This window comes from Myotis brandtii, unplaced genomic scaffold (assembly GCF_000412655.1).
Source record: "Myotis brandtii unplaced genomic scaffold, ASM41265v1 scaffold684, whole genome shotgun sequence".
In the NCBI taxonomy this organism is placed as follows: Eukaryota; Metazoa; Chordata; class Mammalia; order Chiroptera; family Vespertilionidae; genus Myotis; species Myotis brandtii.
The window spans coordinates 59,161-73,394 of NW_005370673.1; the positions used below are offsets into that span (position 1 = coordinate 59,161).

The 14,234-nt window shown below is 38.7% G+C and overlaps 1 protein-coding gene across 5 annotated transcripts in view; it reads left to right on the forward strand.

Annotated features, from left to right (window-relative positions):
- TUBGCP5 (tubulin, gamma complex associated protein 5) overlaps positions 1-14,234 on the forward strand; it is a 135,985-nt gene that overhangs the window by 47,903 nt on the left and 73,848 nt on the right. For 4 of the 5 annotated variants that reach the window (XM_014529523.1, XM_014529522.1, XM_014529518.1 and 1 more), the window contains 3 exons: positions 1,832-1,928; positions 2,272-2,351; positions 2,728-2,863. In XM_014529523.1, coding sequence (XP_014385009.1) covers positions 1,832-1,928; positions 2,272-2,351; positions 2,728-2,863 — 313 coding nt within the window. Of the gene's footprint in view, positions 1-1,831; positions 1,929-2,271; positions 2,352-2,727; positions 2,864-14,234 lie in introns of those variants that run through there. The other variant, XM_014529520.1, reaches the window with a different exon arrangement.

Below are 14,234 nucleotides of genomic sequence, written 5' to 3' on the forward strand. Positions count from 1 at the left end.
AAGAAAAAGGTAAAGATAAAAATTATGAACAACAAATACATATCTATCAACAAGGGAATCTAAAAATCAAGTGAATAAAAAATCTGATGAACAGAATAAACTGGTGAATATAATAGAATCAGAGGCATGGAAAGGGAGTGGACTGACAATTCTCGGGGGAAAGGGGTGTGGGGGTGCGGGAAGAGACTGGACAAAAATCGTACACCTATGGATGAGGACAGTGGCGGGGGGGTGAGGGCAGAGAGTGGAGTGGGAACCGAGTGGAGGGGAGCTATGGGAGGGGGGAAGAGGAACAACTGTAATAATCTGAACAATAAAGATTTAAATAAATAAATAAATAATAAATTTTTTAAAAAAAGGAATAGTAAAAGGAACTCCTATGCTCCCTTGCTCAGGTTCAGCAATTGATGTCTAATCTGGATTCGTTCCCTAGCCTTTCCTTTTCTTGACCTGCACGGGCCAATTATTTGGTAACTTGTCTCTCAATTTAGGTGTTTCCGATGATTCCTCATTATGATTTAGGTAATGCATTTTTGACAGGTTCCCTACATATGCACATTTGAAGTATAAAAAATAGAGCGGTACATATCATTGGCCACTAAATAATGAACTCTTAACCATTCACAACCGGATGGATGAACCTAAAGGGTGTTATGCTGAGTGAAATAAGGCAGAGAAAGACAAATACCATCTTATTTCACTTATACGTGTAGTCTAAAGGACAAAATAAATAAAACAGAAACAAGCTCATAGATACAGAGAAGAGACTGGTGGTTGCCAGAGGAGATGGGGTTTGGAGGACTAGGTGAAAAAGGTGAAGGGATTAAGAAGTACACATTGGCAGTTACAGAATAGACATCCTGGGGATGTCTAAGGATCGGTGTTTTTCCTTTCTTCATCAGAATTGGACACCATTAGAGGAACAAGATCACAACAGAAAGTAAAGTATGGCGTAGGGAATATAGTCAACAATATTGTGATAACTGTGTATGGTGCCAGGTGGGTAATTGAAATATCGGGGGGAATCACTTTATACCTGAAACTAATACAAAATAATATTGAATGTAAACTGTAATTGAAAAATAAAATTTCAAAGAATAGTTTAGAGGTTAGGTTTTATTTAGGTAACTAGTGGCCCGGTGCACTGATTTGTGCACACTGAAAAGAAAATAATTAGAAGAAACATTTTAAAATTGCAGTTTGCCGTTTCTCCCTCAGCACCTGGGTGCAGAGAGGTGGCCCCGCCCCTAAACCCCCGGTTGGTTGCTCCCTCCAAGGCCCCAATTGCCCTGCCAATCGTGTTGCTGCCTGGCTCCCAGGCACTGAGGGAGCCTGGTGGTGGCCCCACCCCCCCACCACTGCTGCTGGTTGCCACCTGTGGGGCCCAATCACCTCGCTGATCCGATCGCAGGGTGACTAGCGGCGGTGGTGGCGGAGCATTTGGCCCCTGCCCGGTGATCAGTGGCTCGCACCCGCCTTTGCCTGGTGCTACCCATTCACCTGCTCCACCATCCCGCCCCAGTCCCGCTCTTGTCGGGGCCCATTGGGGCCTGCAGTGCCTCCACTGCCAGCGCCACTCTCCAACGCCTGCCATGTGGTCAGCACACATCATAGCAAGCGATCAAACTCCCAGCAGAACTCCTGGTTGAGGGGACAATTTGCATATTAGGCGGCTTTTATTATATAGGATAATTCATGTTTTCTCAAACTAGAAAAAAATTGGGTACATAATAGTCATGGGATTATCTTTTCTTTACTCAAACTGATTTTAAAAGCTCTTACCAACCTCAGTGGCTCATATTTTTTTTTCTTTTTCTTTTTGGTTTTAAAGACAGATGTGCATTATTCCATACTGTCACTTCTCCTATGTCTTTCTGACTCTCCTTCAAACAGCAATTACGTGGAAATGCCAAGAGATAAAGAAGTGGGTACGTTTTCAGATACTGTAATATATAACAAAGAAATTATTTTTAATGCTTAATTGGTTTTTATAAACTTTGTAAAAATCTGTGAAACTAAAATATTTCTGTTGCATTGTATACAATTGCAATTGCAAATTTTCATTTAAAATGTAAATTCTGACTTTGTAAGTTGAACTAATCTCAATTATATAAAGAGAAAAATTACTTTTGATAAAGAAATTTAAATGTATTAGAAACATTTCCAAGTTTTATTTTGAGTTTTGGTAGACTTTTTCCCTATAGTTTTGGGGTGGATTTTTTCCCCACACATATTTGATAAAACTGATGAGATTCTTCTGTTACATTTTAGAAAAGAAAGATGATTTTGACTGGGGGAAATACTTAATGGAAGGTGAAGAAATTGACCTTAGTCCAAATATAGACACACCGGTAAGTGTCAATAGTTTTCCTATTGAAAATACAAATACCTTCCAAGTGGTATAGATGACTTTTATGGGTCCTTCTGTCCTGCAGCAACTTAACTAAAACAGAAACTCTCTTCAGTGAACTAGAGTAGTTTATTATGGGAGATTTATTAAGATTTTATATGAAATCATTAGTACTAGGAAATTGAATGGAAAGTATCCTTTAAAGAACTGTGACGGGATTTTGGCCACCAAAAATAATTCCATCCATTCAGGACATTTAGAAAAAGTTTCTTTTGGTATAGCTGCTGCTTTTCCTCTGAAATTTTCCTAATCTTTTAATATAAGTTGCTTCTGTTGTTACACCTTCTAAGGATAGGTGTTTTTCCTTTCTTCATCAGAATTGGTCTGAAGAAAGCGAGGATGAAGATGATACACAGCCCTGGAGCAGAGAGGATTCTGGAATTCAGGTGGATAGGACACCATTAGAGGAACAAGGTCACAACAGAAAGCCAGGGCCATGTGTCAGCTGGAAAGGTATTGTGTTCTTGGATATTGGCATCCTTCTGTAATAGGAGAATTCTCAAGAAGGAAAGACCAGCTTTGAGACTCATATCCATGTCATTTAAAATATTGGCAAGCTCTGCCATCCTTATAAAACAGATCTTTTTATCATTAGGTCTATAATTGTCTAAGAAGTAACACTATAGAAGTAATGTTGAAAGGGGATTTAGACTGCAGTTTTTTTCTTTTCTTACATTTCTGAGAATTGTGTTGGTCCCAAATATTTTTAGTTTATTTTTTATTGGAGAAGGATTGCCTTTGCTAAAGTTGGTAATTAAAAGGAAAACATCTATACCATTTATTTTCAATTTGGGTGTCTGCTTTTTAATGTTTACTAAAGAACTATGAACTCATAGAATCTAGAAAGAGCTTGAAACAACCTTATAGATTAGGTCATCGAATCCTACTTCTCATTTTGTAGCTAGGGAAGCAGAAGCCTGGTTACAATGGTTTTCCCCTAGCTGCACTGCTGTGACACAAGCCCCAGAGGCTGGGGTCTGTGCCCAGGCCCTGTCCGCTGTACTTGAACCTTGCCCAATGGACACATTGGAGTTAGAGCTGATTTAGCTTCCTAATGATTTCCTGATTTTCTCTTTTCTTCCTTTACTTTCTAATTCTTGATTGGGACGTTCAGGGCAGAGTGCAGATTAAAGAGCTCAGAGCACGTTCTCACTGGTTTGTTCAGGCCCTCTGCATATTTCTTCTCTTTGGGTCTTACATTCTCACCTTGTCCCCCAGTTACAGGCACCTGTTCTGATGGAGTGGGTATCTGTGTTCTCAAATATGTTAACTTCTTATAAAGTACATTGTGTTGGTGGATGGGTTCTGATTTTAAACTATATACGGCTGTGATACTGTGTAAACTTTGTTCCTCTTTGCAGTGAACTCTGGGTGAAATCTGCCCCCATATCACTCTGTGAGCATTTCTTCTGTTGCCCCAACAGCTCTGGGGGATTCTGTGCTTTGTACCCCGACATTTTTGTTAGTGGTGTCCTGAGCTGCCTGGTCTCCTCTGCCTAGTAACCCACCCATTATGGACCTGGCCCTACTTGATAAGATCCTCCCCTCGGTTTGGAGTCTGTTTTCGTTTGCATTTGTGTGAGTATACAAGATGAGTGTTTTTGATTCCTAAGGCCCCTCAGTATAACCCCTTCTATGATATCTTTTGCTTGTTTTTCTTTTTCAATTACAGTTTACATTCAGTATTATTTTGTATTAGTTTCTGGTATACAGCATACCAGTTAGACAATCATATGCTTTACAAAGTGGTTCCCTCCAATATTTCTAGTACCCACCTGGCACCATACATAGTTATTACAATATTATTGACTCCTTTGCTTGTTTTTTTGAGTGTGATGTCCTATCTGCCCAACCTAACCCTTCAGACCTTTTTAGATGTCTAGATATTAATTCCTAAGTTTTAGACATTACAAGGATCTTTTCTTAGTCACCTGACTATTAACATTTTGGATGGTATCCTTCATATAATGTCATTTTTTAAAATATTATATTGGTTTTAAACCTGTGACTTTTTCATGGTGTGATTAGTATTTGGGTCTTGATATTTTTCTCTGTATTCGCTCTCTGTTTGCTTCTTTTATAGATTAGATTTAGGTCTCTAGTGACTGCCAGGCCCATTGTTACCTATGAAGTGAGTTTAAAGAGTCCAGCTGACTTTTCTTATGTCCTGTGCCAGTTTTCCCTAGTCAGTAGTCCATCCTTTCCACATTGCTCTGTGGTTCTACCATTATCATATATCAATATGTGTATTTATTTGTGAACATTCCATTCTCGTCTTTATTTTTTTTTAATTTTTTATTTGTTTTTTTTGCTAAAAGTATTACAAAGGGTATTACATATGTGTCCTTTTTTTCCCCCCGCCCCTGACAATCCCCTGCCCTCCCCTACCGCCTTGTGTCTTATGTCCATTAGTTATGCTTATATGCATGCATACAAGTCCTTCGGTTGCTCTCTTACTCCCCTCCCTCCTGCCCCCCAACCCTCCCTGGCCTTCCGAATGCAGTTTGACAATCAGTTTGAGGCAGCTCTGCCTCTGTATCTATTATTGTTCAAAAGTTTGTAATGGTCTTTATTATCCATGAATGAGTGAGATCATGTGGTATTTTTCCTTCATTGACTGGCTTATTTCACTTAGCATAATGCTCTCCAGTTCCATCCATGCCGTTGCAAATGGTAAGAGTTCCTTCTTTTTTACAGCAGCATAGTATTCCATCGTGTAGATGTACCACAGTTTTCTAATCCATTCATCTACTGATGGGCACTTAGGCTGTTTCCAAATCTTAGCTATGGTGAATTGTGCTGCTATGAACATAGGGGTGCATAGATCCTTTCTGATTGGTGTTTCTGGTTTCTTGGGATATATTCCTAGAAGTGGGATCACAGGGTCAAATGGGAGTTCCATGTTTTGTTTTTTGAGGAAACTCCATACTGTCTTCCATAGTGGCTGCACCAGTCTGCATTCCCACCAGCAGTGCACGAGTGTTCCTTTTTCTCCACATCCTCTCCAGCACTTGTCGTTTGTTGATTTGTTGATGATAGCCAGTCTGACAGGTGTGAGATGGTACCTCATTGTTGTTTTGATTTGCATCTCTCGGATGATTAGTGACTTTGAGCATGTTTTCATATGTCTCTTGGCTTTCTGAATGTCCTCTTTTGAAAGGTGTCTATTTAGATCCTTTGCCCATTTTTTGATTGGATTGTTTATCTTCTTTTTGTTAAGTTGTATGAGTTCCCTATAAATTTTGGAGATTAGGCCCTTATCAGATATGACGTTGGCAAATATGTTTTCCCACGCAGTGGGTTTTCTTGTTGTTTTGTTGATGGTTTCTTTTGCTGTGCAGAAGCTTTTTATTTTGATGTAGTCCCATTTGTTCATTTTCTCTTTAGTTTCAACTGCCCTAGGAGCTGTATCAGTGAAGAAATTGCTTCGGCATATGTCTGAGATTTTGTTGCCTTTGGATTCTTCTAGAATTTTTATGGTTTCCTGTCGTACATTTAAGTCCTTTATCCATTTTGAGTTTATTCTTGTGTATGGTGTAAGTTGGTGGTCTAGTTTCATTTTCTTGCATATATCTGTCCAATTTTCCCAACACCACTTATTGAAGAGACTATCTTGGCTCCATTGTATGTTCTTGCCTCCTTTGTCAAATATTAATTGAGCATATTGGTTCGGGCTAATTTCTGGACTCTCTATTCTATTCCACTGATCTATATGTCTGTTCTTGTGCCAGTACCAGGCAGTTTTGAGAACAGTGGCTTTGTAATACAGCTTGATATCTGGCATTGAGATCCCACCTACTTTGTTCTTTCTCAGGATCGCTGCAGCTATTCGGGGTCTTTTTTTATTCCAGATGAATTTTTGGAGAGTTCGTTCTAGATCTTTGAAGTAGGCCATTGGTATTTTAATGGGAAGTGCGTTGAATTTATAGATTGCTTTGGGTAGTATGGACATTTTAATGATGTTGATTCTACCAATCCAAGAACATGGTATGTTCTTCCATCTCTTTATGTCTTCCTCTATCTCTTTTTTCAACGTCCTGTAGTTTTCTGAGTAGAGGTCTTTTACCTCTTTAGTTAAGTTTATTCCTAGGTAGCTTAATTTTTTTGGTGCGATGGTAAATGGGATTGTTTTTATAATCTCTCTTTCTGAAAGTTCACTATTGGTGTATAGAAATGCCTCAGATTTCTTGGGGTTAATTTTGTATCCTGCTACATTGCCAAATTCATGTATTAAGTCTAGTAGCTTTTTGATGGAGTCTCTAGGGTTTTGTATGTATAATATCATGTCATCTGCAAATAAGGACAGTTTTACTTCCTCTTTTCCAATTTGGATGCCTTTTATTTCTTCTTCTTGCCTAATTGCAATGGCTAATACTTCCAGGACTATGTTGAAGAGGAGTGGCGAGAGTGGGCATCCCTGTCTTGTTCCTGTTCTTAGGGGAAATGGTGTTAGTTTTTGTCCATTGAGTATGATGTTGGCTGTGGGCCTGTCATATATGGCTTTTATTATGTTGAGGTATGATCCTTCTACTCCCACCATGCTGAGAGTTTTTATCAAAAATGGGTGTTGGATTTTGTCAAATGCTTTTTCTGCATCAATTGATATGACCATGTGGTTTTTTTCTTTCAATTTGTTTATGTGATGTATCACGTTTATTGATTTGCGGATATTGTACCATCCTTGCATCCCTGGAATAAATCCTACTTGGTCATGGTGTATGATCTTTCTGATGTACTGCTGGATCCGATTTGCTAAGATTTTGTTGAGGATTTTGGCATCTATGTTCATGAGGGATATTGGCCTGTAATTCTCTTTCATTGTGTTGTCTTTACCTGGTTTTGGTATTAGGGTGATGCTGGCTTCATAGAATGAGCTTGGAAGTGTTCCTTCCTCCTGAATTTTTTGTAGTAGTCTGAGGAGGATAGGTTTTAGTTCTTCCTTGAAAGTTTGGTAAAACTCCCCTGAGAAGCCATCTGGTCCTGGGCTTTTGTTTGCTGGAAGCTTTTTGATGACTGCTTCAATTTCTTCCATAGTTATTGGCCTATTGAGATTTTTAGATTCTTCCTGATTGAGTGCTGGAATGTTGTATTTTTCTAGGAATTTGTCCATTTCCTCCAGGTTGTCTAGTTTGTTGGAGTAGAGCTGTCCATAGTATTGTTTAACAATCATTTGTATTTCTGTGGGGTCTGTTGTTATTTCGCCTCTATCGTTTCTGATTTGGTTTATTTGGGTCCTCTCTCTTTGCTTCTTGGTGAGCCTGGCTAGAGGTTTGTCAATCTTGTTTATCCTTTCAAAGAACCAGCTCTTGGTTTCATTGATTTTCTGTATTGTTTTTTTGGTCTTTATGTCATTTATTTCTGCTCTAATCTTTATTATCTCCTTCCTTCTGCTCACTCTGGGGTTTTCTTGTTGCTCTCTTTCTAATGGTTTGAGTTGAAGAGTTAGATGATTTACTACCATTTATTTTTGTTTTTTGAGATAGGCCTGTAGACCTATAAACTTCCCTCTCAGGACTGCTTTCATTGTGTCCCATAGGTTTTGGATTGTTGTGTTTTCATTGTCATTAGTGTCCAGGATGTTTTTAATTTCTTCTTTGATCTCATTGGTAACCCAATCAATATTTAATAACATGCTATTCAGCTTCCAAGTGTTTGAGTATTTTGGGTTGTTTTTATTGTAGTTTATTTCTAACATTATGCCATCGTGGTCTGAGAAGAAGCTTTTTATGATTTCAATCTTCTTGAATTTGTGGAGACTTTGCTTGTGACCCAATATGTGGTCTATTTTTGAATATGTCCCATGAGCACCTGAGAGGAATGTATATTCCATGGCTTTGGGGTGAAGTGTTCTGAAGATGTCAATTAAGTCCATCTGATCTAGTGAGTCATTTAGGATTGCTGTTTCTTTGCTGATTGTTTGTCTAGCGGGCTTATCCAGTGGTGTCAGTGGTGTATTAAAGTCCCCTACTATGATTGTATTGTTGTCGATCTCTCCTTTGATATCTTCCAGGAGTTTTTTTATGAATTTGGGTGCTCCTGCATTGGGTGCATATATGTTTACCAGGGTTATATCTTCTTGTTGTATTGATCCCTTTAGTATTATGAAGTGGCCTTCCTTATCTCTGGTTATGGCCTTCACTTTGAGATGTATTTTGTCCGATATAAGTATTGCTACCCCAGCTTTCTTTTCCTTTCCATTTGCGTGAAAGATATTTTTCCATCCCTTCACTTTCAGTCTGTGTGAGTCCCTTCTAATGAGGTGGGTCTCTTGTAGACAGCAGATGTATGGGTCATGTTTTTTTATCCATTCAGCCACTCGATGTCTTTTGGTTGGAGCATTTAGTCCGTTTACATTTAAAGTTATTATTGAAAGGTACTTGTTTGTAGCCATTTCTTTTTTTGTGTGTGTGGCTGTTTTCTTTCTGAGCTTGTTATTTCTTCTTTTTACACCAGTCCCTTTAGCATTTCTTGCATGGCTGGCTTGGTGGTGATAAACTCCCTTAGCCTTTTTTTGTCTGTGAAGCTTCTTATTTCCCCTTCAATTTTGAATGAAAGCCTTGCTGGATAGAGTATTCTTGGATTCAGTCCTTTGCTTTGCATCACTTTGTAGATTTCTGTCCATTCTTTTCTGGCCTGATGTGTTTCTGTTGAGAAATCATTTGATAATCTAATGGGAGATCCCTTGTATGTAACTTTCCGTCTCTCTCTTGCAGCCTGTAAGATTCTCTCTTTGTCCTGAACATTTGCCATGGTAATTATGATGTGTCTTGGTGTGGGTCTTTTCGGATTCACCTTGTTTGGGACTCTCTGGGCTTGTGTGACTTTTTTCTTCCCCACCTCAGGGAAGTTTTCTGATATTATTTCTTCGAATAGGTTTTCTAATCCATGTTCATCTTTCTGTTGTTCTGGCACCCCTATTATTCGTATGTTGTTTCGTTTCATGTTGTCCCAAAGCTCCCTTAGGCTCTCCTCCTGTCTTTTAATTTTTTTCTCCATTTGCAGTATAGTTTGGGTGTGTTTTGCTTCCTTGTCTTCTAATTCACTAATTCGGTCCTCCGCTTCTCCTAGTCTACTGTTGATACTTTCAATGGAGTTTTTTATGGCAGCTATATCACTCTTCATTTCTTCTTGGGCCTTACTTAAGTTGTTGATTTTTTCATCTGTTTCTTCTAGCTTCTTGCATATGGTATTGAATTTTTCATCTGATTCTTCTAGCTTCTTGCATATGGTATTGAATTTTTCATCTGATTCTTCTAGCTTCTTGCATATGGTATTGAATTTTTCATCTGATTCTTCTAGCTTCTTGCATATGGTATTGAATTTTTCATCTGATTCTTCTAGCTTCTTGCATATGGTATTGAATTTTTCATCTGATTCTTCTAGCTTCTTGCATATGGTATTGAATTTTTCATCTGATTCTTCTAGCTTCTTGCATATGGTATTGAATTTTTCATCTGATTCTTCTAGCTTCTTGCATATGGTATTGAATTTTTCATCTGATTCTTCTAGCTTCTTGCATATGGTATTGAATTTTTCATCTGATTCTTCTAGCTTCTTGCATATGGTATTGAATTTTTCATCTGATTCTTCTAGCTTCTTGCATATGGTATTGAATTTTTCATCTGATTCTTCTAGCTTCTTGCATATGGTATTGAATTTTTCATCTGATTCTTCTAGCTTCTTGCATATGGTATTGAATTTTTCATCTGATTCTTCTAGCTTCTTGCATATGGTATTGAATTTTTCATCTGATTCTTCTAGCTTCTTGCATATGGTATTGAATTTTTCATCTGATTCTTCTAGCTTCTTGCATATGGTATTGAATTTTTCATCTGATTCTTCTAGCTTCTTGCATATGGTATTGAATTTTTCATCTGATTCTTCTAGCTTCTTGCATATGGTATTGAATTTTTCATCTGATTCTTCTAGCTTCTTGCATATGGTATTGAATTTTTCATCTGATTCTTCTAGCTTCTTGCATATGGTATTGAATTTTTCATCTGATTCTTCTAGCTTCTTGCATATGGTATTGAATTTTTCATCTGATTCTTCTAGCTTCTTGCATATGGTATTGAATTTTTCATCTGATTCTTCTAGCTTCTTGCATATGGTATTGAATTTTTCATCTGATTCTTCTAGCTTCTTGCATATGGTATTGAATTTTTCATCTGATTCTTCTAGCTTCTTGCATATGGTATTGAATTTTTCATCTGATTCTTCTAGCTTCTTGCATATGGTATTGAATTTTTCATCTGATTCTTCTAGCTTCTTGCATATGGTATTGAATTTTTCATCTGATTCTTCTAGCTTCTTGCATATGGTATTGAATTTTTCATCTGATTCTTCTAGCTTCTTGCATATGGTATTGAATTTTTCATCTGATTCTTCTAGCTTCTTGCATATGGTATTGAATTTTTCATCTGATTCTTCTAGCTTCTTGCATATGGTATTGAATTTTTCATCTGATTCTTCTAGCTTCTTGCATATGGTATTGAATTTTTCATCTGATTCTTCTAGCTTCTTGCATATGGTATTGAATTTTTCATCTGATTCTTCTAGCTTCTTGCATATGGTATTGAATTTTTCATCTGATTCTTCTAGCTTCTTGCATATGGTATTGAATTTTTCATCTGATTCTTCTAGCTTCTTGCATATGGTATTGAATTTTTCATCTGATTCTTCTAGCTTCTTGCATATGGTATTGAATTTTTCATCTGATTCTTCTAGCTTCTTGCATATGGTATTGAATTTTTCATCTGATTCTTCTAGCTTCTTGCATATGGTATTGAATTTTTCATCTGATTCTTCTAGCTTCTTGCATATGGTATTGAATTTTTCATCTGATTCTTCTAGCTTCTTGCATATGGTATTGAATTTTTCATCTGATTCTTCTAGCTTCTTGCATATGGTATTGAATTTTTCATCTGATTCTTCTAGCTTCTTGCATATGGTATTGAATTTTTCATCTGATTCTTCTAGCTTCTTGCATATGGTATTGAATTTTTCATCTGATTCTTCTAGCTTCTTGCATATGGTATTGAATTTTTCATCTGATTCTTCTAGCTTCTTGCATATGGTATTGAATTTTTCATCTGATTCTTCTAGCTTCTTGCATATGGTATTGAATTTTTCATCTGATTCTTCTAGCTTCTTGCATATGGTATTGAATTTTTCATCTGATTCTTCTAGCTTCTTGCATATGGTATTGAATTTTTCATCTGATTCTTCTAGCTTCTTGCATATGGTATTGAATTTTTCATCTGATTCTTCTAGCTTCTTGCATATGGTATTGAATTTTTCATCTGATTCTTCTAGCTTCTTGCATATGGTATTGAATTTTTCATCTGATTCTTCTAGCTTCTTGCATATGGTATTGAATTTTTCATCTGATTCTTCTAGCTTCTTGCATATGGTATTGAATTTTTCATCTGATTCTTCTAGCTTCTTGCATATGGTATTGAATTTTTCATCTGATTCTTCTAGCTTCTTGCATATGGTATTGAATTTTTCATCTGATTCTTCTAGCTTCTTGCATATGGTATTGAATTTTTCATCTGATTCTTCTAGCTTCTTGCATATGGTATTGAATTTTTCATCTGATTCTTCTAGCTTCTTGCATATGGTATTGAATTTTTCATCTGATTCTTCTAGCTTCTTGCATATGGTATTGAATTTTTCATCTGATTCTTCTAGCTTCTTGCATATGGTATTGAATTTTTCATCTGATTCTTCTAGCTTCTTGCATATGGTATTGAATTTTTCATCTGATTCTTCTAGCTTCTTGCATATGGTATTGAATTTTGCGCGCGTTCCTCGCTCCAACCTGAATTGCATACCGCACCTTTGGGGTAAGTCTAACCTTTCCGTGGGGGAAAGCAGGTCTCCTCTGTGTTCATGTAGTCGCGCTGCTTGAGAGCCGTTGCCTCCGTGTTAGTAGCCGATCTCTGGATGCGGATAACAGCTGCTCAAGATGGCGCGGTCTCGCGGCTGAGCTGGCGCCCAGGGGGAGGTTTCAGCCTCAATCTCTAACCATCCCCATTTTCTAGGAGTTCTCTGTCTTTCCTGGCTGCAGACTGTCCCTCAGCTGAATCTCCTCTGCTTGTTCGGGCTGCATGTTACCCGTTTCAGCTGCTCGCCCTTATCTGCTCCGGGACAAAGCACCAACACGTCCGTCTAAACCTCCGCCATTTTCCTTCCCTCTCCATTCTCATCTTTAATTCAAGTTGCTGAGGAACAAATGATTTTAGTTATATGGCTTGGTAATATGTCTAAACACATAGAAGACAAGTTTCCCCTAACCTCCTTTACTCTTTACCAAAATTGGCTTCGCTTTCTCTGGACTTTTATTCTTCCATTGACATTTTAGAAGAAGTATAATAAGTTTCATTTTTTAAATCTAGCTGGAATTTTTATTGAGATTATATTGAATTTATAGGTTTACTTAGGGAAGATTTGACATCTTTACTTTGAAAATATCTACATTTCTTCTAATTTTTTAATGCCTTACTAGAGTTTGGAAATTATCTTTATAAAAACCTTAAGTATCTGTTAATTTCTACAAATGTTATTAGTTTTTATTGTGAGGGGCATCTTTTTTGCAGTGTAAAACACTATTGGGTTTTTTTTGTTTGGTTTGGTGTTTTTTTAAAATATATTTTATTGATTTTTTTACAGAGAGGAAGGGAGAGGGATATAGAGTTAGAAACATTGATGAGAGAGAAATATTGATCAGCTGCCTCCTGCACACCCCCCACTGGGGATGTGCCCGCAACCAAGGTACAGGCACTTGACTGGAATCGAACCTGGGACCCATCAGTCCGCAGGCCGACTCTCTATCCACTGAGCAAAACCAGTCAGGGTACGCTATTGGGTTTCATAAATTGTTCTTATATCCAACATTGCTGGATTCTCATCTATCATAATAATAAAAGGCCAGAGGCTTCACGACCGAAATGACCAAACAATCAGTCACCATGAGGTTCATGGAGCACCTCTTGGGCCCTCCCCCACCACCACGACTGGGGTGCCGGCAGCAGCCGCGGAGCATTGCGGGGCACCGGCAGCGGCTGCGGAGTGTGTGAGGCATCGTGGGGCGGCGGACATGGCCCTGATGGCAGCTAGGCCTATGGGACCCTACACACCCATGATTTAATCATGCGCTGGGCCTCTAGTCCTATATAATAAAAGGCTAATATGCAAATCAAATGAACAGCACAACGACTGGTTGCTATGACACGCACTGACCACCAGGGGGCAGATGCTCAAGACAGGAGCTGCCCCCTGGTGATCAGTGAGCTCAACCAGAAGCTCATAGCTGGCGAGCACAGCAGTGGTGGTGAGAGCCTCTCCCTCCTCCGAGGCACCACTAAGGATGTCCGACTGACAGCTGAGCAGGCCTAAGCCATCAGTCAGACATCCCTGAGGGCTCCCAGACTGTAAGAGGGCACAGGCTAGGCTGAGGGACTGCCCCCCCTCCCCCCCCCAGTGCATGAATTTCATGCACCGGGCCTCTAGTATATAAATAAAAGTCTAAGCAACTGAACGACCGGTTGCTATGACACGCACCGACCACCAGGGGGCAGATGCTCAATGCAGGAGCTGCCCCCTGTGCCATGCCAGCACAGCCAAGGGTTTGGTGAGCCTGAGGGGGGCGCGGCAAACGATTTAGAAAAGACAGACAAAGAGAATAAGCTGGGTCTAGGTCAGGGGTGGGCAAACTTTTTGACTCGAGGGCCACAATGGGTTATTAAACTGGACTGGAGGGCCGGAACAAAAGCATGGATGGAGTGTTTGTGTGAACTAATATAAATTCAAAGTAAACATC